Source organism: Struthio camelus, chromosome 14 (genome assembly GCF_040807025.1).
Source record: "Struthio camelus isolate bStrCam1 chromosome 14, bStrCam1.hap1, whole genome shotgun sequence".
In the NCBI taxonomy this organism is placed as follows: Eukaryota; Metazoa; Chordata; class Aves; order Struthioniformes; family Struthionidae; genus Struthio; species Struthio camelus.
Window position 1 is genome coordinate 9,841,067 of NC_090955.1, and position 27,653 is coordinate 9,868,719.

Sequence of the window (27,653 nt, forward strand, 5' to 3'; positions counted from 1 at the left end):
GAGTTCAGGAGCTGCTCATGCAAGCAGAAGGCTGCTTGAGGGACAAACTGGTTCTTCGAAATGCAAAATGGTTCCGTTTGGGCAACGCAGTGTAATCTGGACTGGTCAAGGCCTTGCTGCCGTAACACGCTGATGCTGGCATTTAATTCATTCAGTGTCTGCCGTTGGCCTCTAACACTCAGGAACTTTAACTTTGCTTTTTGTCAGTGACATTAAGGCCTTACAGAGCATCTGTCAAACCAACCTGCTGCTCATGGGACCTCAAATTTGCTCTTTGAGGGTCACTGTCAGACTTAGCATATCATCTTTTTCCCTTTGCAAGGTCTTGCCGTGGTCAGGTTTAAAATATCATGTGCAGACATGCCCTTTCTCAAGAGCAGTAGGATTCTGAGACTGGACTCAAAAGTTTCAGCTGAATTTAGTTGATCAGCCAACCTGGCTAGTCATCTTCCCAAGCCATCCTTGAGTCAGAGAGGAAAACTTCTTTCCTTGGACAGCTTTAAAGTATTGCTTTGTTACCTGGACCAGACACTTTGGCCTGTCTTCTCATGTTTACAGCTGAATCCAAGTCATGCAAAAGGCAGACACTAATGTGGCTAAGGTGGATCAGTGTGTACTGGACTGTTGTTACTCCTCAAGTGTCAAGGCATTTTCACTATCCTGGCTTGTTTCTGAGTAAGCATTCCTGGGGTCTAGGAGAAACTCGGTTTGGAGCAATTCAATTAACTTGTCAAGCATAATCCCCCAAATGGAAGCAGGGGTGCTGCCAGCCTTCGCAGTGTGGGACTTCAGTCTTCAGCATTGTCTGGATCTGCCTTTGAGGAGAGCCTACAGCAAGATCCCTGCTGTGACAACCCCTCTAAAGAAGGACAGTTTTGTTTTCCTCAGCTGTAACTGTAGCCATTGTGGATTCCCATGACTGAGGCTGAGTGGAGAATTACTGAGTCCTTAGAAACTGTCTTTTACCTCTCATACCCTTCTGGAAAGCCAAGGGAGCACAAGCAGGCTGTATGGTATTGCCAGGTAGCGCTATTAAGACAGACTTGTCCAAGGTAAACGCCTTTGCAGGGAGCTTTGCACTAAACCGGAGCAGAGGTGGTGTAAGGGAAGTAGCTGATCCTTACTTGTGTGGCTAGTTTCTGCATGTTAAGGTTTTCCAGTTGCCTTTTGTTAGGGTTCTAGGGTGACAGTATGCAGAACAAGACAGCTGCAGTGTGCACATGTGTCACTTGGGGGGAAACTACTGTGATCTCAGTCCCAAGGGTGAAATTTAACGTCTCAATTGTGCTGTACGTTGCAGACGCAGCAGAAGGAGACACTCCAGATGCCCTCAAAGGACCAGCAGTTTACAGTCCTTCTAGATACAGCTACCAGGTAAATTCTGTCTTTTTTTTTTTGCACATTCTGAAATAAAACTTTAGACAACTTTAGGGGGAAACTGGGTTTGGCAGACAATTATTTCTGGTCTCACTACGCTGAAGTACAGCATGACGAGGAGGTAGAGAATGACAAAGTCAGTCTGTGCTTACCATGCCTTTTTTCCTACTGACTTGTTCAGCTCCTGCAGTCTGACAGTCCCCAGGCAGAATCGCAGACCCTTCTCCAGCAAAGTTCCTCCCCCTACCGAGGACACCTTACTCCATCTCCTGGGTACAGCTATCGAGCAGCAGCACAGAGGACAGGACACAGCCTCTCTCATGGTTCCTCAGAAACATCCCTCTCCTCCACCTCGTACTCCAGCCCTGCCCACTCGGTCTCCACAGACTCTGCCCTGTTTGCAGGGAATTCGGGGTATTACAGCAGCCAGCAGCACTCTGGCAGTGTCAGCGGCAGCCTCCTGAAGAAGAGTTGCCCTGCTGCTGCCAGCCCAGCACAGCAAACGCCTGTGGACTCTCTTTCCTCCGAGTCTGTTTCTCAGCCCTGCACAGGAGCGTCAGGCTCCACCTCTGCTCTCCAAAATGCTAGGTCGCTACAGTCAGACTTGCGGACTATCAGTCTGCCAAATTCTGGGCAGTCTGTTCTCTACCAGGGCTCCAGGGGGGCAGTGATTTCCAATGCACAACACTATCAGCACCGTGGGGGAAGCAGTGTCCATCAGTACAGACTTCAGCAGCTTCAAGGTTCAGGAGTAAAGACTCAGACAGGGCTTTCCTAGGGCTGCCTGGACTTGAGGAGGACAAAACTGCCCATAGCTCCTTCTAGTCACCTCTGGAAGTGGCTCCTGGGCCAGTGTTAGGAGGCTGCACCTGATGCTGGGGTGCCAGGGGTCAGAGGCTGAGGTCTGAAATGCACGGGTGAGATTTGTGAGCAGTATTGGCCTCTGGCCTTGTAGGGGAATTTCTCTGAGGCAGAGACTGTAGCAAAGCTGTTCCCTGATGCGTGGGTACATTGCAAAAAAAGCAAATGGTTCAAGTGCAATGACTGTGGTGCAGCCTCTGTCTCTTGTCCGTGCCCATGGCCATAGTCACTCATGCAGTACGGACATCTTTTTTAATATGAAAGCAGTTTAAAGAAAATATTGGGGAAGTTTAACTCCAATCCCAAAGCTCTCTTTATAGGTCAGGTTCTCAGTGTGTTCTGGGGAGGGCTTTAATCCGTTATGATCATTCCAGTCACAAGCAGATGAGCGCACACAGCTGCCTTTGGGCCTGGGTCATGACTGCCACAGTCAGATCTTTTTCCAGGACAACAGAGCCTCTGCAAATGTGAACCAGCACGGGGAGTTGGAGCATGTGTGCCTGTCACTGCAAGGGATCTGGGATGCACTGTAGCATGCTGCTCTGAGGGGGTGTGATCCCGCGTCAGGCACAGGCCGGTGGATGGGAGCATTGCTGGGGTGGTACTGCCGCAAGGGTGTCTGCCAGCGCACAGACACGCTTTGGAGGGGGTGACTGGGGGCCCGGTAGGCAACGTGATAGTGGGGTGTGCTGGAGGCTGTCTGGTTGAGGAGTGAGTGACTGTTTGTGGAGGGGTTGCAAATAGGTAGCAGTGGTAAGTACAGGTGTACTACGGATTTGATGGGGACCCTGGTCTATGCCGAGCCAGATACTCTTTGTAAAGCGTGGTGCAGAATTTTTCCCACCTGAGGTTGTACGCCGAGTGTGGCAGCAGAGCCAGCCCAAACACGGTGCGCTGTCTGTTCAATTCCATAAGATTGCCAGCTTCTTTCTCACTTGTTTACTGTAATATCGGGCGTGTTTTTATTTATCTAATTTTATATTCAGTTATAACCATAGTAGGTTAGCTAATATACGACAGGTGTCATCCCTGGTGCTGCAGTGGAACTTCTCCTTTCTCTTGGATAACATAATGCTGTGAGTCTGTCTCCCCTGTCTTTCAGATGCACAGTCTTCTTCCTTTTTTAGGACTGTTACAGGTTTCTCTAATTCACAATTGAAATCAGGTGTTTGTTCAACCTAGGGGAGACTTTTAAAATATTGAAACAAAGAGTAACTTTCTCACACTGTCTGGCTGTGAGCGTGTTGGGATGGAACTTGTCACCCCACAGTTGGGTGTCTGTATACTGTATAAAATAGGTGTAAACTTCACTCAGCTTAGCCCTGGGTGTGCAGCCTCCCCTTTCATGCTATGAACAGCATGGGGCAGGCAGGCTCTGCCCTGCCGGGTGGCAGGAAGGGGTTTGGGGCGGGGGAGCCCTGCGCAGAGGCTCCAGCACCTTTGTATGCAGCAGGGGGGCAGGAGGGAGGGACCCTGGAAAGCTCTTGGAAAGGTGGGGGCTGTAGCTTCTTACTCTAGTGGAGTTTTTACACCATGCTGTAACATTTGAACTTTCACAAGAGATGTAATAATTTTGATAATAAAAATACTTAACTTGAAAACCAGTATTTTGGAAAGTCCCTTTCTGTTTCCTTATTACCTTGAATGCCGTTGCCCAGGGAGGATGCAGAATGGACAGTGCTCGGTTCTACCTGCTTCAAAACCTCTTTTCTGGGCATGGTGGCAGTGCTTTTGACCAGCACATGTGTGGTGCACTGATGCCCAGCACTTTCCGTTTTAATATTGCTTGCTGTTTCTTTAGGAAGCCTTTCTGAGGTGGACCTGAGTCTAGAATAGGGCCGGCCAAGTGTGCCTCAAAGTGCTCCTCCTCAAAACTGGGAAGCCTCAGGCAGCCAACGCCTCCGAGCACCCCTGCCAACTTGGGGCCAAAGGGAATTGCTGCTCTCTCGGGCGTAAGGCCAGGACTTCCCACAAGAATGGAGTTGCGTGCTTCCTCGGCTCTTGGACCAGGAGCCGTGTCAAGGAGCTCAGGGGACAGAGTGTGCGACCCCGAGGTTGTTGCAGACTTGCTGCCCGGCAACTGGGAAGCTGCTCGGAGACTGGTGGAGCCTATTCTGTTGCCTGTCAGTAATAACACTCTCCTGGAAACACTTGGATATCACAACAAATTGTGAACTTGAGCAGAGCCTCCCAAATGCGCCGCTCGCCGTTGGTGCCTCCCGTTATGTGTCTGGACTGCTTGGGAGGAGCCATGCAAGCTGGGGCAGCCGCAGCCCCGCTCTGATACCAGAGCTGCTCTTGTGCTTGCAGGCAATGACTCCCTGCTCTCCAGTCCCTCTGAAGCTGTCCAGATGCTCCTTACGGCAACCAGGGAAGGGAAGCTGTACCAGGCTAGGTCTGGCCCCGGGCAGTGGGTGCAGCTGCTGCTGTGACGTTGGCAATGCCAGGCAGGCGGGGAGGTGGATGGATGCAGCCCTCCCTGGGCAGCCTGCCCACCGCTGTCAGGAGCAATGCCTTTCCCACCAACCGAGGGCCACCCTCCAGAGCTGCCTTGCTCCCAGCACCCAAGGCACGTCCCCTGCTTTACACGGGCAGGGTTTCCCCAGCAGAGCACCCAGGGCATGTCTGGCTCCACTGAGTCACCTGGGAGACGCTGCAGCTGCTGGTGGTCCCAGGAGCTGGGTGCTGCCGCAAAGCGTCTTCTCCCAAGGAAGCTTCCAGCGATGAGGCTGTTGCGTGTCCCCGTGACGCGGCCCTGCTGAGCCTTTGCCCCCGTCCCTAGTGGGGAAGTGGAGCCCATCTCCCTGGTGCCAAGGACTCTGGGCCGCTGCTCCAGTGTGTGACTGCCCTCGTAGGGAAGGAGTTTCCCCCAGTACCTCCTGCGCGTTTCCCCTCTTCCAGCCTGGCTGTTGCCTCTTGTCCCATCCCTGTGCGCTGCCGAGAGGAGTCTGGCTCCGTTTCCCCTGCGCCCCCCCGCAGCGGCCTCTCCCCTCGGCCGCCTCTGCCAAGCGCTGCACGAAGCCATCGCTCCCAGCCTTCCCTTATCCAGCCCCCACCGTCTCGCTGCCCTTTACTGGGCTTACGCAGTCTTGTCCTGGGGAAGCCAAAACCACCCTGAACGTTCCTGCTGTGGCTTTGCAAGCGCTGAATAGCGGGGAAGACGTCCCTCCCCTTGTCCTGCTGGCTGCTGCCAGCTCTCGCAGCCCCGAAAGCGCTGGTGCTCCTCGGCTGCGGGGGCACGCTCCTCGCTCATGGCGCTCGGGGCTTTTCCATCCCCGGCACAGGAATTTGCGTTTGCCTTTGCTGAGCTTTGGGAGGTTCCCGGGGGCCCCTTTTGGTCCTTCTTGCCCTGGCCGCCCGCCCCGCGGCTGCTCCCCCCGCCGCAGCGGCTGTGCTGCGGCCGTGCCCTCAGCGCGGGGGCCGGTTAGCAAACCCTCTGCAAATCATCCCAGGTTTAATGCCAGGCCCCTAGACGAGCCCACCGGGGCGCCGCGCAGCGCCGGCCCGAGTTCAAGCGTCACCACGCCACAGCAGTCGGAGCTGATCTGGTTTGAATTATATTTTTCAATAAGGTTTTGTGAAACACCGTATCAAACTTTGTACTAAAATACAGATATATTACAGCTACTGTATTCCTTTCTCCACTGATCTTTGTTTTGTTTCGGGTTTTCCAATTGGATCGGTAACAGCACTCGTGCTGGGGCCAGGCCTGCGTGCCGCCCGGCCGGGCTCGGGCTCGGGCTCGGGCTCGGGGCGGCTGCTCGCGCCGGAGCCCGGCGGAGAGGGAGCGCCCGGAGCGACGTCGTCCCGGGCGAAGCTCAGCGCCCGGTTCGCAGTTCGGCGCCGCTCCGTTTCCCACCGCCGCCCCTCGGGGCACGACTTACCGGTGGCCCCGGGCACCCCGGCCGGAGCGGCTCGCCGGCCTGGGACACGGCTCCTGCGTAGCCCTTCATTGCCTTTCCCAGCAGCACTTCCAAGCCCGCGCTGCGCCTCCCGCGATGGCTCGTGCCACCGTCGCCCGCCGGCGGCTTCCTGCTCCCAGCGCCCTCATCCCGCTTGGATCGCTCCAGCCCGGCGCCGAGCCCCGGTCACCTCCGCCAAACCTGCGTCCGGCCCCGTCCGGCACCGCTGCTCCCCGGGGCACCCGCGGGCACCCCGCGCCGGCACCTCGGCCACCTCCGGCTCGGCACGGCGCCGCGGCCGGCGCTGGGGCGTTATTGCATCGCGAGGGCTGCCGCTCCGGGGGCCGAGCGCCCACGCGCGCCGGTCTGGCCAGCAGAGCCGTGGCCGGGGGCGGCCCGTGCCCGGGTGCGCAGTGGCTGCGCCCGCACGCCGGGGCCCTCGGGCCGGGGAGCCGGGCTGTCACCAGTGGAGATAAAGCACCGTGCGGGGAGGGAAGGCGAGAGCGGCGAGGGGCACGGGGCCGGGGCCGGCCGGGGTCTTCCCGCCCGGGGTCGGCGCGTCCGGCTGCTCCCGCTCACCAGGGCTGACGCCGGACGCCGGCGGCCCCCGCGGTGCCCCCGCGTGCGGCCGGGCCGGAGAGCACGAGGTGCCGGGGGCTGCGCTGCCCGCGCCGGGGACGGACAGACGGACAGAGGGACGGACAGGGCGGGGGTCTGGGAGGGGGGGTCTCGAGTCACTTTACCCTGTTTAGAGAATATTAATTTACATGTAAAAGTACAGGCTGGCCCCGTCCCAGCCGCCGGGCGCCCCGGCCGCGGAGACAGGGCCGCGGAGCTGTACAAAACGGGAGCGGGGAGGGAGCCGGGGCGGCAGCGGCGGCGCCCCGGGTGCCGGGGCAGCGGCGGGCGGCAGCTCGGGAGTCCGGGGGCTGTAGAAATCTGTTAAAAACTCTGAGAACGTTTTTTGTTTTCCCCCTCCGAAGGAAACCGCCGTTTGACGCTGTTCTCGGACAAAGCGGGTCGGGGGCATCCTCCCGCGGGCGGCCGGGGGCGCGGAGCTGGCGGGGCGCGGGGCACGGCGGTGCCGGCGTGGGCGCAGCAGGCGGCTGGGCCGCCCCGGCGCGGGCAGCGGGGCCCGCCGCCGGGCAGGACGGGGAGGGGGCGCCCATGCCGCCGGCCGCGGCGCGAGGGTCCTGCTGCAGCCGCTCGGCCCTATATCCGCTGCGGGGAGAGCGCGGCAGGTTGGGCCCGGCTCGGGGCGGGGGGCGTCCCGCTCCGGACGGGTGGGGGGCCGCTGGCAGCTGTGGCCCCAGGCTGGGCTGCGCCATCCTGCCGCCGGCGTGTGCACGCGCCTGTCCCAGCCCCGCTGCCCCCACTGCCCCTGGTCCTGCTGCCCCCAAGCCCACTGCCCCCATGCCCAGGCTGCCCCCAGACCCACTGCCCCCACTGCCCCCAGCCCCACTCCACCAGCCCAGGCTGCCCCCAGCCCCATCACCTCCAGCCCCATTGCCCCCAGCCCAGGCTGCCCCCAGCATCACTGCCCCCAGCCCCATTGCCCCCATGCCCAGACTGCCCCCAGCCCCACCACCCCCAACCCCATTGCCCCCATGCCCAGGCTGCCGCTAGCCCCTACTGCCCCCATGCCCAGGCTGCCCCCAGCCCCATCACCCCCAGCCCCATTGCCCCCAGCCCAGGCTGCCCCCAGACCCACTGCCCCCATGCCCAGGCTGCCCCCAGCCCCATCACTCCCAGCCCCATTGCCCCCAGCCCAGGCTGCCCCCAGACCCACTGCCCCCATGCCCAGGCTGCCGCTAGCCCCGCTGCCCCCAGCCCCATTGCCCCCATGCCCAGGCTGCCCCCAGCCCCATCACCCCCAGCCCCATTGCCCCCATGCCCAGGCTGCCCCCAGCATCACTGCCCCCAGCCCCATTGCCCCCATGCCCAGGCTGCCCCCAGCCCCATTGCCCCCATGCCCAGGCTGCCCCCAGCCCCACCACCCCCAGCCCCACTGCCCCCAGCCCCACAGCACCCAGGCACCCGTCCCTCGCAGCACCCCCAGCACCCACCTCGCAGCACACCCCCCCACTCCCCCACCCACCCCACGCTCAGGCAGGGGAGCAGGACAGCCCCGCTCCGGACTTACCGCAGCGCCGACAAAATCTGCAAAGCACAAGGGGAGCGCGTTAGGCAGGGCGGCGGGTCGCGGCCGCCCGCTCCCCGCGCTGCCCCGGGCCCCGGCTCCCTGCAGGGCGGCGCTGAGCCAAGGCTGCAGCACTCTCGCCCGTCTCGCGGCCGGCGCTGAGGCTGCCGGGCGGCTGCGGCCCCGCGGCCGCCGGGACGGCGGGGACAGCCCCGAGCCCCCGCGGCGCGGCGCTCACCTTTGCTCTCTGTCTTGAGCTCCTCGTGCAGCAGGTCGTTCTGCCGGTTGCCGAGGACGAAGGCCAGGAAGGAGAGGATGAGGGCGTTGAGGATGCCGATGATGGCCAGGATGTACGCCCAGCGCACGGAGCAGTCGCCCAGGGAGTACTTGCCCGTCTTCTCCCCGCACATGTCCCGTATGGTCTCTGCATCCCAGCCGTCGGGGAAGATCATGCAGCCCAGCACCAGGCAGAGAGCTGGGCAGGGGGAGAGCCGGGTGGGGGGCGTCAGAGCCGGGATCCCGACCCGGAGAGCGCCGGCGGGGGGCAGCCCGCCTCGCCCCGCGCCGGCCGGGCAGCGAGCGCAGAGGTGACGGCCACCGGTGGCCACTGCCGCCCCTGGAGCCCCAAGGGCGCCGCGGTTGCCCCTGGCCACCTTGGACCCGGCCCGAGCGCGGTGGGAACAGCAGGGCTTTCGCTTCGCTGCTTCTAAACCTGGGAAGCTGCGGGTAGCAGAGAGCACCCACGGCGCGCGGTTGCGGCCCGGGGGAGGGAAAAGGAAAAGCAGCTCCCCGCTCCCCTGCCCGGGCTGAAGCCCCAGGCTGCCGCAGGTGCCCCGCGCGCCCCCGCCGCCCGCTGCTCGCCGGGACGGGGTCTCCCTCAGCGCCCTGCTGCCACCACCGGCCCTTGCTGCTCAAGCGCGGGCTACGGCAGCCGCGGTTGGCCCGGGCTTTCCGTGCGCGGGAGCAAGCTGCCGCTTCGCTGCCGGCTGGGACGCCCCTTCTTCCCCTCAAGCGGCGGCTCCCGGCCGGCAGAGCCGCCGCCGGCGTCAGCAGCACACGTGGCACGAGCGCCCGGCCGCCCGGGGCAGGCTGGGGGAGCCCCGGGCCGGCCTGCTGCGGCGGCGGGAAGCCCGGCGCCTGCCCAGCGCCCCTGCCGACGCACAGAGGCGTCCAGGCAGTCACCGCCAGGGACTTAACCTTTCTCCAACGCCGACAGCGGCACCCGGCCGAAAAGGTCGGGGAGCGACAGAGCCTCGCCGGGCGGCACGCGAGCGAGCGCCTGGGAGCGCGTGGGGCAGCGGTGGGGGGGGTCCCAGCTGCCTCGGTGCCCTCTGCAGCGCCGCGGGGCTGGGGGCCGCCGCGCTGAGATGCCTGCGCTCGGGCCACGGCACTGCCCGCCGCTTTCCGGCCGGGGCCAGCCAGCACCTCGCGCCTCGTCCTTGCCGCTGCTTTCTGGCGTCAGGCTCCGTGGTGCTCCCTTGCCCGCCCATCTGCGGGGCGTCGGGGCTGCTCCAGCGCTGCATGAGACTAGCGGAGCAGCGCCTGCAGGATTTAAGTCTGACTTATTTGTAATCACTTAGATTGTTGTCTGGTTTAGTTTGAAGTTTGGGGCCAACACTGGCTTTTTGCTCCCCTCTCCCACCACGGCCGGAAAGGCTAGCAACAGCACCGAGCACGAGCACCGAGAGCCGAGGGGCTGCCCTGGTCGCACCCCGCGACCTGGGGGACCAGAAACCTGGAAACGTGGCGGTAACTCTGGAGCGAAACGCCTGCTACGTCCCGGATCGGGCTTACGAAAGCCAGTGGCTGGGCCGCTGCTGGCTGCGCTGATTAGCGGGGATCGAGCACGCGGCAAGGAGAGCAGCCAGGCAAGGCTGGAGGTGCCCAAATTCAGCCCGGGAAAGCAGCAGCGCTGGCGCCGCGCCGTGTGCCAGGCAGTCCCGGCCGGGGTGGCCACGGCCCCACGAGCTGCGCTCAACCCAGCTACCAATAAACACCGGCTCCGAAAAGCTCAACATCTGCAGCGGAGGAACCACCTCCTGCAACAAGGAGCAGCGCCCTCCTCCTCCTCCCGTCGCTGCAGCTCGGGCGCGCGCGGCTCGCGGCCCCGCTGGCAGCCAGCCCCGTCCCCGGGGACGGGCACGTGCTATTTCTGTCTCTCGCCGAGCAAGCGGCAGCCGAGCGGAGCAGACGGGGCCGCGGGAAGGGGCTGCGGAGGGGTTTCCTGCTGCGTTAAGTCACCCGCCGCGCTGGCGGCTGCGGCGCCTGCTCGCACCCGGCTCCGTGCCGAGGCCGGACCCCTGGGACCCCTCGAGGAGGGACAACCCAGCCCGCGACGGCTCGTCCCCGCGGGGCAGCCTGCCCTCCCACAGGCCCGGAGACCGGATGGCAAATAACCTGCCGGGAAGCGGCACCGGCCCAGGAGGTGGACAGGGCTCAGCCCTGGTGACCCACTCACTTCCCGAGGGGACGGGCTGCGTTTTCCCTCGTCCCACCTTGTTCTCAACCAACCAGGACTTTACTATTTGCCGTTTAACCCACCCTGGCGTGGCCAGCCCGGATCGGGTCCTGCCGGAGCAGAAGTCCCTCCTGAGCGCGGGCTAACGCCTTGAAAGGACGAGGGGAAAGCAAGTCCCGAGCTGCTCTCCCTGCGCCGAGCGGGAAGGTGGCCCAGGCCCCTGGGGACCGGGGGGGGGGGGGGGCCGCTGGGCTCCCGCACCCCAGGCCGCCTCATCACCTCCCAACGGAAATCCCACGAAAATAAATGGAAGCGAAAGGCAGCGTGCTCAGGACGACTAACAGGACGCGCCAGCTCCACAAAAGGGAGCTGCCTCACGGCATTTTGCTCCACAAGCTGTTTCTGCGCCAGAGGCTCAGCAGGATTCAGAAGAGGGTTCAGAACTGGGATGAATCAGAACTGACAGTTACTTTATCTGGAGCAACGGTGAAGGGATGTAAGCTCCAGGACATAAGCAGCTCCTGAGCGCCTGGCCCAGACCCTCGCTGCAGGAACGCAGGCCCATTAAGCAGTTGTTATGCGAGGTTTCCACCGCCTTCAAAGGCTCAGGGCTGGCTGCCGCTAAGCACAAGCTACTGGACAGACACAAGGTCTGCGCTGCTTTGGCTGCTCCTGTCCCTGCTGTAAGACAGGCTGGCAACGAAGGCACAAACTCGAGTAGCAGAGGAGGGTGAGGAGAAATCCTCCAGAACCTTTTTAGGCTAGAAACCGAGAATTCAGTAAATGCAAATTTTTTCACAAGGGTGTCTTCTTTCTGATGCCATGGTGGTAGCTGGAAGCTGATACACTGGGCAGGGAAAGGGCTCGATCCCCTCTCTTCCTCATTCCCAATAACCGTCCCAGTAATACTGTCTCATTGGTTTGGAGCAGGGGTACGGCTCATGTTTTCATTAAGGATTTTTATATCTGTGAAAACTATTTTCTGCAACCTCAAAATCTCTCAGGAGAATAGCCGGCTCTCCAGCCGAAAGGGTGAACGCGTGCTAACGTGGCTCAGGAGACACAGCGCTTGCTGCGGCACGAGTGAGCGTTTCGGGGCTGAAGCGTTCATGCGGACCAGGCCTGGCTCTTCCTCGCCCCCGTTACAGCGGCCGAGGTCCGCCGGCGCCATGCAGAAAATGAGAGCGGGTGCCGGGGAGGGCCGAGCGCTGCAAGGGGTGGCACAGACGGGGCTGGAGGCTGCAGGGACGTGCTGAGGAGGAGGAAGCCAGGAGGAAGTTCAGCCTGGACTAGCTGCCCCCAATATCAAGCAGTTTCTGGGATCACCCTCCACCCCTCAGAGACTGTAACTACCCTCGAGGCAGGCAGCACAGGCCGTGCCGAGAGGGAAACCGGAGCAGTCGCTCCATGGCAAAGTAGCCATCCCTCTGCAGCAGGGACGTGCAAATGGTAAATGCACTTTGTTCTCCAAGAGCACTGTGGTTTCCCAAGCGTGTGCTCTGAATACGGAAATGAAGATGTACGAGGCAAGGAGACAAGCCTGGCAATAGGAAGCGGGCTTCCTGGCTGCTCCTCTCCGTGGACATGTCAAAGCCGCGACGTGCAGCTGTGCTGCAGGCGGGATCTCCGTTCAGAGGGTGGAAAATGCCGCTTTGGTGCGGAAGGTAAAACTGTTGAAGTTTTTGCCTCAGCTCCTGATTCACACTCTGGTGGGTGGGCAGGGCCCGTCGGCGAGAGATGAGCGTAGCTCTGAAGCGGCTCTCCCAAAGGAGGGGAGGACTAAGCTGCATAAATGTTATCACGTTCTCCATTGGACAAGGTGCCCGGATACTGTGTGACTAATTCCGCAGTGCCACCCATAAAGACAAAAACCAATGCGATGGCCAACGGTACGACCCTGGGTAAAAGCCCTCTCCTGTTTTGTGCTCCCGCCCAGCCTAAGGGAGCAAGAGGGCCTCAACGCCCCGACTGCTGGCCTTGAGCTGCACGGAGCAGGAGGAACGGAGAAACGCCACCATGCACGGCCAGTAACTTCCCTGTGCAAGACCGACTCTGCGGGCAGCCAGCTGCCTCTTTTGTCCTTCAGTTGATCGTTGGTGCAAAATCTGAGGTCTTCTTCTTCCATGCTCCCAAACTCGCCTGTTGGCCCACCGTTCGGTTTTGGTGGCTGCAGCCAGCGGTGCTTTCTGCGGGTGCTTCCACCAGCCAAAGCGATCGGGCCGATGTATTACGGGAGAGCTCCTGCTGCCATTTACGTTTCCCGCAGAGCCCGGCAAGCTCACAGTTTAACGTGACACTCAACAAACGGAGGGTGGACAGGCGGGATACCCGTGCAGCCAGTTCCTCTCCAGTAAGTATTGCCCCATGGGGCTTTCCGAGGAGCTGCTTTGCCAGTTTTGGTGTGTGTGGGGGGGGTGATATCAGGGAGCCCTCAGTCACACAGTTGTTGATGTGCTCATGTTAAAGGCACAGCGATTCTGGTTTTGTAACAGAAGGATTTAGCACAATCTCCAGTTTTGTGTTCCTGGGATTTTGAACAGGGCAGATGGCTAGGTTTCTATTTGTGATAGAGCAGAGTCTTTTCTCTTAATTAGATCCAGTTTCCTCCGAGGGGGGCAGTGGCTTTTGAGATGGGGCTTTCTGTGAAGGCCTAATTAAACCCATCCCTGATTGTCGTCCACTAATTAGACATTGAAGATTTAAACTTTTTTCCTTCTGAAAATGATGCTGTCTTTTAGATCCTCCTTCTCTCCTCCTCCCCCGCTTTTTTGGTCTTGATTTTCTCCTCTCTGAAAAGCCCTTTGGCTCCCTCGCACAGCAGCCCTATATTGTGCACTTGGCCATCCCATGTGGACAAGGGTGGACCCACCCCTGCCCTGTTTCTCGTCCTTTCACCTTGTTTGCCTTCCTTTTACCAGTGAGACAGGGAAGCACAGGCCTCACAGCTGCTTCTGCTACACAGGTGCAAGTCAGCAGCTAAATCCTCACCTGGGCAAGAGCATCACCTTTCCCTCCTCGGCCTCTCCAAGCCCTGTGCTCTGGCACTACCCGCCAGCTCCCCCAAGGCGAGAGGATCTCCCAAGCCTGCGCTGGGCCACATCCCTGCCCTGCACCGTGGCATTCAGCCCACGGTGTCTCTCCGTGGATCATGGCAGCTGCTCCCCTGTGTCCACCCGCAAGGTAATATCTCCACCCGTGGCTGCCCCAGAGACGTTTAGCCCCAGCAAGCCCTACGCCCAGGCTTTCTTGCAAGTGTGGTGGTGAGGAACGCAAGCGTAGTTGCAAAGCACAAAATGTGAACAGAGGCAAGTCCCCAGGCAGGGCGGGAGGTATCCTGAGGTTACTGCTCCAGCTGGCCCCAGCAGCCCGCGGCCGGCGGGCTGTGCGTGCTGTGCGCGCTGTGCTGGGCAGGCTTGGCAACCCAGGATGGGGCCTGGGGTGCTGGGTGGGTTGAAGGCAGCCTCCCAATAGCTTCAGCTTTTGCCCATCCCAGGCCACCTCCTGCCACCAGCAGGAGCCTCTGGGGGCAGAGCTGGGAGTCTGGAGGAGGCACATGGCGTGCCCTGGTACAGCTGCCCCCACCGTGAGGCCCCCGTGGCCCTACGTAGGGGCACACGGCCATGCTTTGGGGTGCCTTGCCCCCATCCCTCCTGCCCCAGACCTCTGCCCATATTCCCCCCAAGGACACTGCTGTCATTGCTGCGCAGGGCGCTCCAGGAAGAAAGCCCCTACAGAGGCCCGGGACTGCCCTGCACACGCTGCCCACCACCGTGCAGCTCCCCGCGCAGCAGCAGCAGCACCCGCCAGGCGCTCCGAGCCACTGATTAAGCTGTGGCCAATCGGCAGGATTTGGGCTCTGAGCTTGCCTTAAACCAGTAAATCTTTGGGACAGGGAAAATTAAAGATGAAGGAATTTCCCGATAAGCCAAGGCAGCTCCAGATCCATCTGGGTGAGGAGAGGTCAGGCTTTCCATTGCAGCCAAGCTGTCAGGAGGGAGCGAAGCCAGCTGCAAGCCCCTAGCAGCGGGGGAAAGACTGCACAAGGCTATATTGTCCCACATGGGCGATCGGGGACCTTCTCCTGGCAGGTGGGACTGGGGATCCTTTCACTGGGAATGCAGGGCCCTTCTATACAGGGCGCTCTGCGTCGTTGCACAGGGACACTCCGGGTCTACTAGCACTCACTGTGTATCGAGCAGGGTGTAATGAGATGTCTTTCCACATATGATAAGACTGGAGAGAAAAAGCAGTACCGGGCCCTTCTACAGGCAGTGCAAAGTCCCATTAGTCCCATTACAGGGGGGAGCTCAGCGTTTATTCTCAGGGTCTTTCTCCCAAAAGGACACTGGAAGCTCTGTGAGCAGAGCTTGGAGGTCTATGCACAAGGGGAGACTCGGGGTCCTTAACAATGTCTGCATCCCGTCCCCTTCTGGGGCAGCTTGGGTTATATGTACGATGTCCCTTTCGGAGGAGTCAATCTATGGAGGTATTAGGGCATACCTATGCTGTTCCTGTGTGGAGGGAGGTAAGGAGGATCCAAAAATAGGGCCATTTTGGGGGAGAATGAAGGGGCTCATCCCCCTTGAGGAGACATCAGAAACGTATGGTGTCTCTTTGTGAGGAAAGCTGTACCTAGGGTCTCTTCATGGATAGAGCTGGAAAAGGGTGTATGCACCGGGCCCTTTCACCAAGAAGGGCTGGAGGGCGGGATACTGTGCTCAGCATCCCTTTCGGGAGAAGCCAGAGCATCTGTGCACAGAGCCTTTTACAGGGCGGTGGGGGGGAGGTCTATGCATGGGCTCCTACCGGAGAGCCGGAGGGTTTCCCTGGAGTGGGCACCCCTTGGGGCTGGGCAGATGGGGAGTCTGGGCCCCTCAGTCCCCAGGGGGAGGGGGCTTGGAGGGGAATCCCTAATCTGGGATGTCCCGGGGGATGGACCCTGGTCCAGGGTGGCCCAGGGCAACCTGGAGGCTGGTTCCTGACCCTGTGGGCCAGTCTGGAGTGTCCTAATGGGTCCCTGACTGGGGGGTGTAGCACAGCGCCCTGAGGCTAGTCCCTGGCCCGGGGTGTCCCAGGGTGCTCCAAAGCCAGTGCCTGGCCTGGGTGGCCGGTGGTGCCCCAGGGTGTCTGGGTGCCCCAGGACTGATGCCTGTTCTGGGGTGCTCTGGAGGAGGTCTGTGGTTCCTGGGGTGTCCCAGGGGGTCCTGTGGTTCTTTGCAGCCTGACCTTGCCTGGGGAGCACTGGGTGCTGGTGCCTGTTCCCGGTGCCCTGTCAGTGCTAGTCTCCGGCCTGGATGTCCCGGGGAACCCTGGGGTGACCTGGGTCCAGGTCCTGGCTGGGGCTTCCTAGGGTGCCCCAGTGCTGATGGCTGGCTCAGCTTTCTCAGGGAATCCTAGGGTGTCTTCAGGCCACTGTCCCCCCCAGTGCCAGTGCCTGTCTCAGTGCGTGGTCATACACACCCTGTGCCCGGTGTCTGGTGCCCTGTGTGCCTGGTGTCTATGCCAGTGCCCAGTACTGGGGTCCTGGGAAGCCCTGAGTACCAGTGCCAGCGCCCAGTGTCCCAGGAAGCCCCAGGTGCCTGATGCCTGGTGCCAGTGCCTGGCCTGCGTGCTGGTGTCCATGGGAGCATGAGGCCTGAGCAAGCCTCCAGCACTGGTACCAGTGCCTGGTGTCCAGGGGAGCCTCTAGCGCCGGTGCCCAGAGTCTGGGGAAGCCTTTGCTGCCAGTGCCTCGTGTCTAGGGAGCCCCTGGTGCTGGTGCTCAGGGAGTCCCCCATCCAATGTCTGATATCAGTGCCCAAAGAAGTCCCCAGTGCTGATGCAAGTGCCTGGAGCTGGTGCAGGGGGAGCTCCCAGTGCCAGTGCTGATGCCAGAGGAGCACCTGATGCCAGTGCCTGGGGCTGATGCCCAGGGAGTCCCAGTGTGGGTGCCTGAAGAACCTCCAGTGCTGGTGCCCACAGCTGGTGCCCGAGGAGCCCCCAGCATAAGTGCCCAGAGAGCCCCTGGTGCCAGAGCCAGTGCCCAGGGAGCCCCCAGTGCCGGAGCCTGGTGCTGGTGGCTGGGAGCCCTGGTGCCGGTGCCTGGGGAGTGCTGGAGCCACAGCCCAGCAGCCCCAGTGCCTGAGGATCCCTGGGGCCAGTGCTGGAGCCCGGAAGCCCCGGTGCCAACCCCTGGTGCTGTTACCCAGGAGCCTTGGTGCCAGAGCCCAGGATCTCTGGTGCCAGTGCTGGGGCTGGAGGAGTCCCTGGAGCCAGTGCCAGGACCCCCAGTGCCAGAGCCTGGGATCCCTGGTACCAGTGCTGGGACCCCTGGGGCTGGAACTTGGACCCCCCCCAATGCCAGTGCCAGAGCCCAGGACCTTCGGTGGTGGAGCTGGAGCTGGAGCCCAGGACCCCCAGTGCCAGTGCTGAAACCCCCAGTGCTGGAGCCCGGGACCCCTGGTACCAGTGCCAAGACCCTCGGTGCCAGAGCCCGGGATCCCTGGTGCCAGAGCAGGAGCCCAGGACCCCCAGTGCTGGAGCCCAGATCCCTGGTGCCAGGGCTGGGACCCCTGGTACCAGAGCCCAGGACCCCCGGTACCGGAGCTAGGATCCCCGGTACCAGAGCTCAGGACCCCCAGTGCCAGAGCCTGGATCTCCAGTACCAGAGCCAGGATTCCTGGTACCAGAGCCCGGGGCCCCCAGTGCCAGAGCCCAGATCCTTGGTACCAGAGCCGGGATCCCTGGAGCCGGAGCCGGGATCCCTGGTGCCGGAGCCAGGATCCCCAGTGGCGGTGGCCGGGACCCCCGGTACCAGAGCCGGGACCCCCGGTACCAGAGCCAGGACCCCTGTTACCAGAGCCCGGGACCCCCAATGCCAGAGCTTGAATCCCCGGTACCAGAGCCAGGACCCCTGGTACCAGAGCCAGGACTCTTGTTACCAGAGCTAGGACCCGCGGTGCTGGCAGCCTGGACCCACGGTACCAGAGCCCGGGACCCGTTACCAGAGCCGGGATCCCTGGTACCGGAGCCGGGATCCCCGGTACCAGAGCTGAGACCCCTGTTACTGGAGCTCGGATCCCCGGTAGCAGAGCCGGGATCCCCATTACCAGAGCCGAGACCCCCCGGTAGCAGAGCCGGGACCCCCGGTACCAGAGCCGAGACCCTCGGTAGCAGAGCCGGGATCCCCGGTAGCAGAGCCCGGGACCCTCGGTAGCAGAGCCGGGATCCCCGGTAGCAAAGCCGAGACCCCGGTTACTGGAGCTCGGATCCCCGGTAGCAGAGCCAAGACCCTCGGTAGCAGAGCCGGGACCCCCGTTACCGGAGCTCGGATCCCCGGTAGCAGAGCCAAGACCCTCGGTAGCAGAGCCGGGACCCCCGTTACCGGAGCTCGGATCCCCGGTACCGGAGCGAAGACCCTCGGTAGCAGAGCCGGGACCCCCGTTACCGGAGCTCGGATCCCCGGTACCGGAGCGAAGACCCTCGGTAGCAGAGCCGGGACCCCCGTTACCGGAGCTCGGATCCCCGGTACCGGAGCGAAGACCCTCGGTAGCAGAGCCGGGACCCCCGTTACCGGAGCTCGGATCCCCGGTACCGGAACCAAGACCCTCGGTAGCAGAGCCGGGATCCCCGTTACCGGAGCTCGGATCCCCGGTACCGGAGCGAAGACCCTCGGTAGCAGAGCCGGGACCCCCGTTACCGGAGCTCGGATCCCCGGTACCGGAACCAAGACCCTCGGTAGCAGAGCCGGGACCCCCGTTACCGGAGCTCGGATCCCCGGTACCGGAGCGAAGACCCTCGGTAGCAGAGCCGGGACCCCCGTTACCAGAGCCAGGAGGCCGGGGGCGGCGGCGGGGGGGGCCGTACCTGCGAGCAGCTGCATCCAGGCGCAGATCTTGTAGACGGTGGCGGTGTTGCAGAAGAAGAAGAGGGCGAAGCAGGTGATGCAGCCCAGGATCAGCACCATGGAGAGCAGCACGAAGAAGGCGGCGGCCTGGAAGGCGCCCGACGGGATGGTGCTGAAGTCGGTGAAGGAGCCGCGGCACGAGAGCTCGCGGCCCGCCAGCCCGCTGCCCACGCAGTAGTGGAAGAGCCCGAAGTAGCCGGGCTTGGGCGTGTTGACGCTGTCGCCCACCCAGTAGGGCTGGATGAAGACCACCACGTTGATGATGGCGAAGCAGATGGTGAAGATGGCCCAGAGCACGCCGATGGCGCGCGAGTTCCGCATGTAGTTGTCATGGTAGAGCTTGGAGGCCTCCTGCGAGGGCAGCATCCTGCCGGCCGCCCGGCGTGGGGTGGTGGTTGGGGAGAAAGGGGGGAGGGGGGGAGCGGGGAGGTGGGGGGGGCGGCCGCGCCGGCGGGGCGCCCGCCCGGGGTGGGGGGGGAGGGAGGGAGGGAAGGGGGGGGCCGCGGCCTAAGCGCGCCCGCGGGCTCCCGGCCCCTGCGCCACCCGCGCCGCCATCTTGGCTGCCGCCTCTGCGCCCCGCGCGCCGCCGCCGCCGCCGCCGCCGCCGCGCGCGCCCCCCGCCACTGCGGAGCGCGGCGGAGCGCGGCGGAGCGCCGCGCGCTGCGGGAAGGGCTCGGCGGCGCTCGGCTCCCTCCGGAGCGGGTTCGGCGGCGCTCGGCTCCCTCCGGAGGGGTTCGGCGGCGCTCGGCTCCCTCCGGAGGGGCTCGGCGGCGCTCGGCTCCCTCCGGAGGGGTTCGGCGGCGCTCGGCTCCCTCCGGACCCGTTCGGCAGCGCTCGGCTCCCTCCGGAGGGGCTCGGCGGCGCTCGGCTCCCTTCGGAGAGGGGCTCGGCAGCGCTCGGCTCCCTCCGGAGCGGCTCGGCGGCGCTCGGCTCCCTCCGGACCCGTTCGGCGGCGCTCGGCTCCCTTCGGAGAGGGGCTCGGCAGCGCTTGCCTCGCTCCCTGGCGGCTCGGAGCCGCTCGTAGCGGCTCGGCGCTCCGGAGGGGGGCTGAGGTCGGGTTGGCCGCGGCGGCGGCTCTCCCTGGCCCGGCGGCGCTTGCTGAGCCCGGCCGCACCGCCGCCTCCCGCTGCCCGGGCCCCGGAGCAGGGCTGCCCCGCAGCATCGCTCTGCCCGGCCCTGCAGCCCTCCGGCACCTTCCTCCCGGGGAGAGAGCGCGCAGCAAGCGGGGCTGCGGCCAGAGGGCTTCCCCGCTTGGCGGCCGCCCACGGCCCGCCTCGGAGCTGCAGGCAGCAGAGGCCTCTCTCCTGCTGCGGAGCAGTATTTTCATTTTTTGTTCTGTGTAACACGTGCCGTGGTAATTGCTGTCGGCTGCTGTCGGCTGCAGCAGGGGCCCAATCCGGCATGTCTTGTGTGTCCCCACATTGCGGGGGCCTGGGGACCCGAGCGTGCAAGGTCAGGGCTCGCAGGCTGTAGGCCGGAGCAGTGGGCTCTGAGGGCAGGTCACCCCGCTGAGAGGGAGCTGCTCGCTGGCCAGAGGCTGTGCTTTGGCCCTTTAGGAAACCCTGCCAGATCCAACCCCTCCCCTGCAGCTTCCCATTGGCACCAAAACACCAGCAGAGACCAGACAGTCTTGGACTATTTTTCTATTAAATCCAATTAAAATGCACAGTATTTAGCTGCGGCTATTGTACTGAGCTTTTGTGAAATGCTCCAGAGGCTTCATTGGCCTCCAGGTCTCTTCAAGGTTTGTAGCTGATTTGCAAACCAGACATTCGCAGATGAAAAAAATCTGTATTCCCCTGCAAGAGAAAAGGAGCTGTTTGCCATGTGCCTCTGGCAGTGGTAACCAGTGGTTTCTATTAACCCCCATCTGCTACAAGCATTTGCTGGCTCTGTGCCTATGCGAAGGTGTTGGCACTGTCTTCACTACCATCCAGAACATGTAAGTTACTGCTCTCAAGCGTGCAGCGAGTGCTGTAAAAACCTGTGCTAAAGCACACCGTGGAGGTTTCACTGTGGCTGGTTTTGTGTTTGCAGTCACATGTTTGAGATGGGCTTCTTTAATATACACCTCTGTTTCTGGATTCTTAATTAAGTGCAGCATCCTGCACCCTTTGGGCATTTCTGCGCAGTCCCATTTTCAGATCGCTGCTTGGGACAACAAGGCTAAGCACAAGTGTCCGTGCTGCTCTCCACCAGCCGTGGATGTGCCCTTTCCGCAGCTGCTATGACAGCTCCAATTCACTGTTGTCTGCCGACACCTGCCTGTGCTAACTCCTCTCCCAGGAGTACTCTTTCTGCAATGCTTTTCACATTTTCATGTTTTTTATTGTTTAGCTTCAGCCCAGCAACTGTTTCTCTAAGCAGAACTATTTGCAGCCTGTCACAAATTTTCTGCAGCCTTAAATGCAATTTATGCAAAGTTTTAATGCTCTCCATATTGTTACAACGTGTTGCATTTTGCAGCTCCAGTGTTCGTGGGAACAGCCTCTCCCTGGAAGGGTGCGTGCTGTGCTTCGGCAGCGCCCAGGCCTGTACTGACAGCGCAGCGTTGGCGCCAGGCTGCGTTCCTCTTGCTGGACTGTGACGCTTCTGGGTGTTGCTGCAGCAGGCCGCTCTCCGGGCCATGTTTTGGGCTGTTGCTCAGGCAGTGTCACAGTGCTTCTCACTAGCCGGAGGCTTCAGGGTGCGCCAAAAGCCTTTTATTGCCTCGCAAATTGGAATCGCTTTGTCATGGATCCCCCAAGGATCTTTTTGGGGCTTGCTTTAAATTCCAGTTGCTTTCTTACTTATGTCCTCAGCACCACAAGATTATTTCCTCCTTGCTAGATCAGTCACAAGCTGCTCCAAGTTCCTTATTTTGCTTCCTCAGCTTAAAACCTTCTCTTGTTTTTAAACAAAATGCAAACTCCCCAGTTATCCATGCAGCAGTTTCATAGGTAACTCCCTTTCACTACGTTAAATGGAAACTCATCATTCACCTTATGCATAAAGCCTTGCTATTATCAGAAATAAAACTACTTTCTGAATCGCTTCCTTTTACTTTGTTCTTATTATTGTCAATAGAGGGAGGCTCTTGCTTAATCTACAATTCCTTATCTCCAGCATGTTTCTGCTCTGGTTGCAGTTTTACTGGCCCAAGTTTGTCCACTCTGGTTCCATTTATCCTGTTGCATGTGATTTACAGAAAACACTTTGGCACCTAAAGATCTCTTTATTCACACGTAGAGCAGGGGAAGCCTTTCCCACTTTGTTGCGGCACACGGACCCGCTCCCTTGTGCTCCAGCCTGCTGAGGCACGACAAGCCCAGAGGGAACGGCTCACTGGCCTCCTGCTTGCTGCCTTCAGGCTCTGCGCAGGCCAGACTGCTGCTGGAGGCACCTGAACGAGCATGTTTCGGCAAGCTCTCCCGAGCCGGAGAGGAAACAGCTGCACCCGTCAGACCTGCGCTGGCATGGAAGAGCCGCGATGCGATGTGACAAGGGCCCGAGGAGGCCGGCAGCGGCCACCCCGCGCGACAGGCCGCCGCTGCCGCCTCACGACAACAAAACGCTGTGAAGGCGGAGGCGGATTTCCGGATTTTGGACGCTCCTGGGTGCAGCCGGGATCACGGGGACGAGACACGGCAGCGAGGTCAACACCAGACAACGGGCAACCTCCGCAGAGCCTCCGAAGGGCCGGGCCGGGCCGGCAGCCCCCGGTGGGGTCGGTGGAGGATGGTGGCAGGCCCAGGGTCTGGGGCCAGGCCCCGGGGGGGTATCGGGGCCCCGGGGGGTATTGGGGCCCCGATGGGGGGTATCGGAGCCCTGGGAGGTATCGGGGCCCCGGGAAGGGTATGGGAGCCCCAGGGGGTTTCGGGGCCCCGGGGGGTATTGGGGCCCCGGGGGAGGTGTATCGGGGCTCTGGGGGTATGGGAGCCCCGGGGGGTATCGGGGCCCCGGGGGGTATTGGGGCCCCGGGGGAGGTGTATCGGGGCTCTGGAGGTATGGGAGCCCCGGGGGGTATCGGGGCCCCGGGGGGTATCGGGGCCCCGGGGGAGGTGTATCGGGGCTCTAGGGATATGGGAGCCCCGGGGGGTATCGGGGCCCCGGGGGGAGGATGGGGGCCCCGAGGGGGGTATCGGGGCCCCGGGGGGAGGACGGGGGCCCCGGGGGGGGGTATCGGGACCCCGGTTGAGCGGGCCCCTCGGAGCACAGCGCGACGTCCCGGCAGCGTCCGGTCGCCTCGCGATGACGTCGCAGCGCGCCCGGAAGGGGCGGGCCCTGGGGGCGGGAGGGCGGCAGGCGATTGGCGGCGCGGGCGGGGCGGGGCTGGCGCGGCGCCGGAAGCGGCGGCGGGGCGGGGCGGGGCGGCGCCATGGGCCGGTGGCGCTGAGCGGGGCGGCGATGGCGGCGGCGGCGGCGGCGGCCCGCGGCTGCCCCCCGGCGGGCTGCGGGGACCGGGCGCTGGCCGAGCTGCTGCTGGAGTTCTCCCGCGCGCAGTACCGCGCCAAGGACTGCGGCGGCGGCGGCGCCAAGGTGAGGGCCGGGCCCGGGGGGCCGGGCCGGGCCGGGCCGGGCCAAGGGCGGCGGCGGCGGGGGGCGCTGACGGTGACTCCGTGGCCCTTGCGCAGGTGGAGCGGATCGAGCGGCGTTGCCTGGAGCTCTTCGGCCGCGACTACCGGTACAGCGTGATCCCCAACGCGCACGGCGAGGCCTGCGCCCACTACCCGCGCCACATCGTCCTCCTGGAGCGCGACGCCGGCGCCGCCCGCGACCCGTAAGGCACCTCCCGGGCCCGGCCCGGCTCCCGGCCCGGCTCCCGGCCCGGCCCGCCGCGCGGCTCCGCGCTTGGCACCGGCAGCTTCGCCCCCCCCCCGCCCCCGGGAGTCCCCGCCGCCTTGGGGCTCCCCGGGAAGTCTGGTTTCATCCCGGTACATCACCGGCCGGTCCTGGGGCTGCGCGCTCCGGCGTGTCCCGTGTTTGCGAGCGGTGTCAGGGCTGCGCTTCGCTGCCGACCCCCCTCGGGATTCTTCTCCTCTCCTGGCTCTTTACTGCCAAAGTCTCCTGAGCTTCCTTGTGCACAAAGTCATAAGTTAAAACTTGTAACTTGGGGAGCCTGAAGGAAATGGGGTGCTGCAGTGCAGCTCCAGCTCGGCTGGGTGCTGTGCTTGAGTAGATGCAAGTGCAGCGTTGATGCTTAACGACTACTGTGCTTTAGCTTTCCTAGAGACATGAAGAGCACGTGGCTGGGTGCTGGGCTGTGGGATGCTCTCACTGTCTTCGCAGGGTGCCTGTGATCGTGTGAGAGAGCCTACGATAAGAGAAAGTTGGGTCTGGGAAGTATCTCAGGGTGCTCCAGTCCACCTTGCACCCCGAGCAGGGACAGAACAGGCCAAGACAATCTCAGCAGAAGTAACCTCCTCCCACTATAGTAGATGGATCAGGAGGGGTTTAGGTTTAGTGACTTAATGGGAAATGCTTGATTGCTGTTTTGTGTTAGTGGATGTCAGTGCATTTCCGGACTTTGACCCACACGCTCAGAGCTGCAGTGATCTCGCTTCTGGCTGGGTTTTGTCTGCTCCCTATGGCTGTAACAGCCTTTTATGTTCTCACTTCCAACAAAACGTAATGCAATTCTCCAGACTTAACTGTGATCATAACAAGAGTAGCATACTCCAGGGTGTGGTAGTAACTGTATTCCTGTCACGGTGGTGGCATGTCTCCAGCTGCCTTGCCTGATGGCAAGCCACCCGTTGCACATGTTGTCCAGATGCTGTAGAAGGAGAGGTCTTTAGGCAACAGTGACAGTTGATGGACAGGTGGGAGAAATTCTACTTAAAGATTAGAAAAGATCAAAATCCTTAGAAAGGAGAGAAACTGAAGTCTGAAGCTGTAAAGGTAACTAAGAGTATCTTTAGGGAGGCAAAAGCAAATGCTTCTGCTTTTCCCATCCTTGCAAGGGCAAGGGGTACTTAATTTCTCTGATGGATAGTATATTCAGAACAAGAATAATTATATTCAGTGTCCCATTTTCTTCTGAGACTTTTGCAAGCTGGCAACAGAAATAAATGTTTTAAATACCGATTCTTTTCAAGTCTGGATTTGCTGGCCTAGAGAGTCATGGAAACAGATTCTCCCTCATTTCCCCCCTCCTCCCCATTTTCTGGGTGACAATCTCTGTAAAAGCTGCCAAGTCACTTTTACGTGAATCCAGTTTTTAGTTGCAGCATTGTACTCTATGGAATAATTGTGAAATACAAGCAAGTCTTAACAATGTAGAGAACATTGCACTTCTTGTGTTACAGAACGCAAGAACCTCTTCCAGTGAATGGGACACTCCCTCTAGGACCTAATGTCTTTGGCTGCCTTTCATCTTTGTAATGTTCTTATTCAGCTGGTAAGATCTCCTTGAAGTGTGCAAGACACTTCACACCTCTGAGAATACCAAACATTTTTTTTTTTTGGAAGCAATTCTAGCTTATGCTAACTCTGCCCTGCTCCGTCAGTTCTGCTGGTACAGCTGTTTCTGAAGCTGTGTGGGGAACTAGCAAAGAATAGTTATTTTTAACCCAGATGAGTTTCCTGGTTCTGTTTGTTCCGTGGCTGCGCAGCTGGGGGAAGAAAGGATGTTGCTTAAGGGTTCATCAAACTTTGCTAACAGTACTCTGAAACCCGGGCAGGCACGCAAAGCAGTGAAAGTGTGGGAAGAGGTTGGTGTGTGTTTTTGGATAGCAGCCAGGGCAGCGCGTGCCCTCTTGTTAGGGGCTGCTCGTGACAAACTGGAGAAAGCAGCGGAGGGTACCTGACAGCCAGGAGCCTCTTCCATGTGCAGACTGCTCAGGAAACTAATGTCCCCATAAACCGAGTGAGTGGATGCTGCAGGGAATGGAAAAGGAGGGATGTGCTCAATTCTTTACTTGCTGTCTTAGAGTTACTGTCACAGCACTTAATAACGTCTACCTCTCAGGCACAGGCCGTGTCTTTGTTTCTCTTGCTGATTCTGTTATGTGTCTGTACTCCAAACATGTAATTACAGTTGCACATAATAACCTGAAAACGTATGTAGGATGTGAGAGGAACACTTAAGTTCCAATACTATTATGGCTAACCAAAGAGAAGCCTCTCTGCTTCAAGCCTGTATAAAGTCTACGGTTAACAAAATGATTGCTTGCTCCTACAGGAAATTTTTCCTCGCATTTGAAAAGAGAAATTCAGGTTTAGGGGAGGGGATTAACACAGAGGAATGGTTGTGCAGTGTTATCTTCTGGAAAACAAACTTTGGAAAAACAAAAATGCCTGAAAATTCAATAAATAAGATATACGTCATTCCTTCCTCCTCTTTCTCCCCCTGCCCCAAACGGTCGTAATGAGGTTCTGTCACGCCGCTCTTGAAGCGTACTCTCATTTTTGAAACTTTTTTCAGTGGAACTTACTCCTACCTACGCTACATTTAAACACTTGTCCCTCTAAGAGCATTGCGCCTGTTCTTCAGAGCAGTTTTTCCCCTCACTATAGTAGTCTCTCTACAATTATTTACACATCACTGAAAATTTGGATCATGTTCATCTCTAGATTTATTGACGATGATTCTTAGGACAAGGGGATCCGAGTGTCCCGTTTGCAATGCAGCTGTGAAGGGGAGCAGAGTGGGTCTCGTGGGTGCGTGCGCACATTTTCCGTTGAACAGGCACAGGAGGGTGTTCATCCGCTGTGACCCCAGTGGGGCACTGGAGTCCCGTCTCACCCCCTGTCGCAGTCCGATTCATTCCTCCATGCTGTGGTGCCTCTCCTGGCAATGCAGTTAGTGTGCTGAGAGGTGAAACGTGTTGGCTAGCCTCCGCTCCCAGGAGAGCTGCTTTTCATATTATTTCTGATCTTCTAGAGGTTTGAGTTTTGCTGTATCCCATTTTCTGGATGTAGAAGCAGTGCCACAGAGCTATTCTAGTAACACTATATTCAAGTTTTTATCATCTTCCCCCCCCGCCTGACAAATATTTTCCATCATAAAGGAAACATTAGAGACAGCTGGTGTGCAAGATGTGTCTCTTAATCTTGCACATTCATTTAAAAACAACCCCAAAACCAAATCTGTACATCAGAATCTCCCAAAGGTTTAAAATAGTTTGGTATTAGGTGTAACATATGAAGCAGACTCTTCTGGAGCTGCTCACAGGCTGTTCCTGAGGTGTGTGTTAGTCAGATGCTCTCTTGAGGAGGGTGTGCTAGTAGAGAAACAGATTGCTGAGCAGAGCTTCTGGCTCTGTTTGCAGTGACAGCGCTGAGCAGAGTTTGGGTTGTGTTGATTGGGTGCGTGCTTCCGTGGCTTGCACATAATCTTATGTACGCTTCTGTAAAGCATAGTAGGTTAGCGTTTTCCCTGTCTTTGCACTTCGCATCCTTGTGTCCCAAACATCTGAAGAAGATGAGCTTCTTGGGTTCTGATTCTTTAAATGCTAGTATATATCAAAGCTCTTTTGGAGCTGGACAGTCAAAATAGTTGTGTGTAGGGAGACACATGAAAAAGCTAAGCATCAGCTGTGAATTCTGGAAATGTATTTCTTTATTTAAAAAAAAAAAAAAAGTAGGATTTGAAGGTCCTGGTTGCTTTCTCCCTGCTTTCACCAGCATCCTCTCATATAATCTCTTCCATAAATGGATCAATTTCCATGTTAAAAATAGTTTATTTCTTAATCCTTCCCAGAATGCCTGCTGCGGTAGGTTGCTCTAGACTCACTGCTCTGAGGCTTAGAAACTTTCTTTTCATTTCCAGCCTAAAGGTATCCGTTTGTTCTTAGGCCAGCATTATCCTGTGAGCTCTTTTCCCTCCCTGTTGCTAAGTTCTGTCCTTCACCCTAATGCATGTGTTGTTGTCTCCTTGCTTCCTCTTCGTTTGCTCAGCCAAGCAAGCTGCGATAGTTTCTCTTGCAACACATGACTGTCCCCTGACCATCCTAGCGATCTTGCTATGCCTCTTCAAGCACGTGTGTGTCTCCTGGATGTAGGTCACTAGAATCAGATGCTTTGTCTCAGCTGAGATCCTGTACTCAG

At 60.1% G+C, this 27,653-nt stretch overlaps 3 protein-coding genes across 18 annotated transcripts in view; 2 read left to right on the plus strand and 1 right to left on the minus strand.

Moving 5' to 3' along the window:
• The window catches only part of SETD5 (SET domain containing 5), a 74,619-nt gene extending 70,777 nt beyond the window's left edge, over positions 1–3,842 (plus strand). For all 7 annotated transcript variants that reach the window (XR_011134532.1, XM_068907359.1, XM_068907364.1 and 4 more), the window contains 2 exons: positions 1,301–1,374; positions 1,559–3,842. Coding sequence is in view for 6 of the 7 variants with exons in the window: in XM_068907359.1 (XP_068763460.1) it covers positions 1,301–1,374; positions 1,559–2,155 (671 nt within the window). In the remaining variant the exon portion in view is untranslated. The remainder of the gene's footprint in view (positions 1–1,300; positions 1,375–1,558) is intronic.
• Positions 3,843–7,273: 3,431 nt separating this feature from the next.
• Positions 7,274–19,035, minus strand: LHFPL4 (LHFPL tetraspan subfamily member 4). The gene is made up of 4 exons (XM_068907377.1): positions 18,584–19,035; positions 8,519–8,755; positions 8,284–8,300; positions 7,274–7,361 (listed from the first exon to the last, which is right to left on the minus strand). Exons 1-4 carry the CDS (start codon positions 18,987–18,989, stop codon positions 7,353–7,355), a joined length of 669 nt encoding a protein of 222 aa, XP_068763478.1. The 5' UTR covers positions 18,990–19,035; the 3' UTR covers positions 7,274–7,352.
• Positions 19,036–20,255: 1,220 nt separating this feature from the next.
• MTMR14 (myotubularin related protein 14) overlaps positions 20,256–27,653 on the plus strand; it is a 36,834-nt gene continuing 29,436 nt past the window's right edge. For 2 of the 10 annotated variants that reach the window (XM_068907367.1, XM_068907366.1), the window contains exons 1-3: positions 20,256–22,324; positions 23,106–23,141; positions 23,237–23,382. In XM_068907367.1, the coding sequence (XP_068763468.1) occupies positions 22,016–22,324; positions 23,106–23,141; positions 23,237–23,382 (491 nt within the window). In that variant the 5' untranslated portion in view covers positions 20,256–22,015. Of the gene's footprint in view, positions 22,330–22,966; positions 23,142–23,236; positions 23,383–24,910; positions 25,003–27,653 lie in introns of those variants that run through there. The other 8 variants (XM_068907372.1, XM_068907376.1, XM_068907373.1 and 5 more) reach the window with 8 other exon arrangements.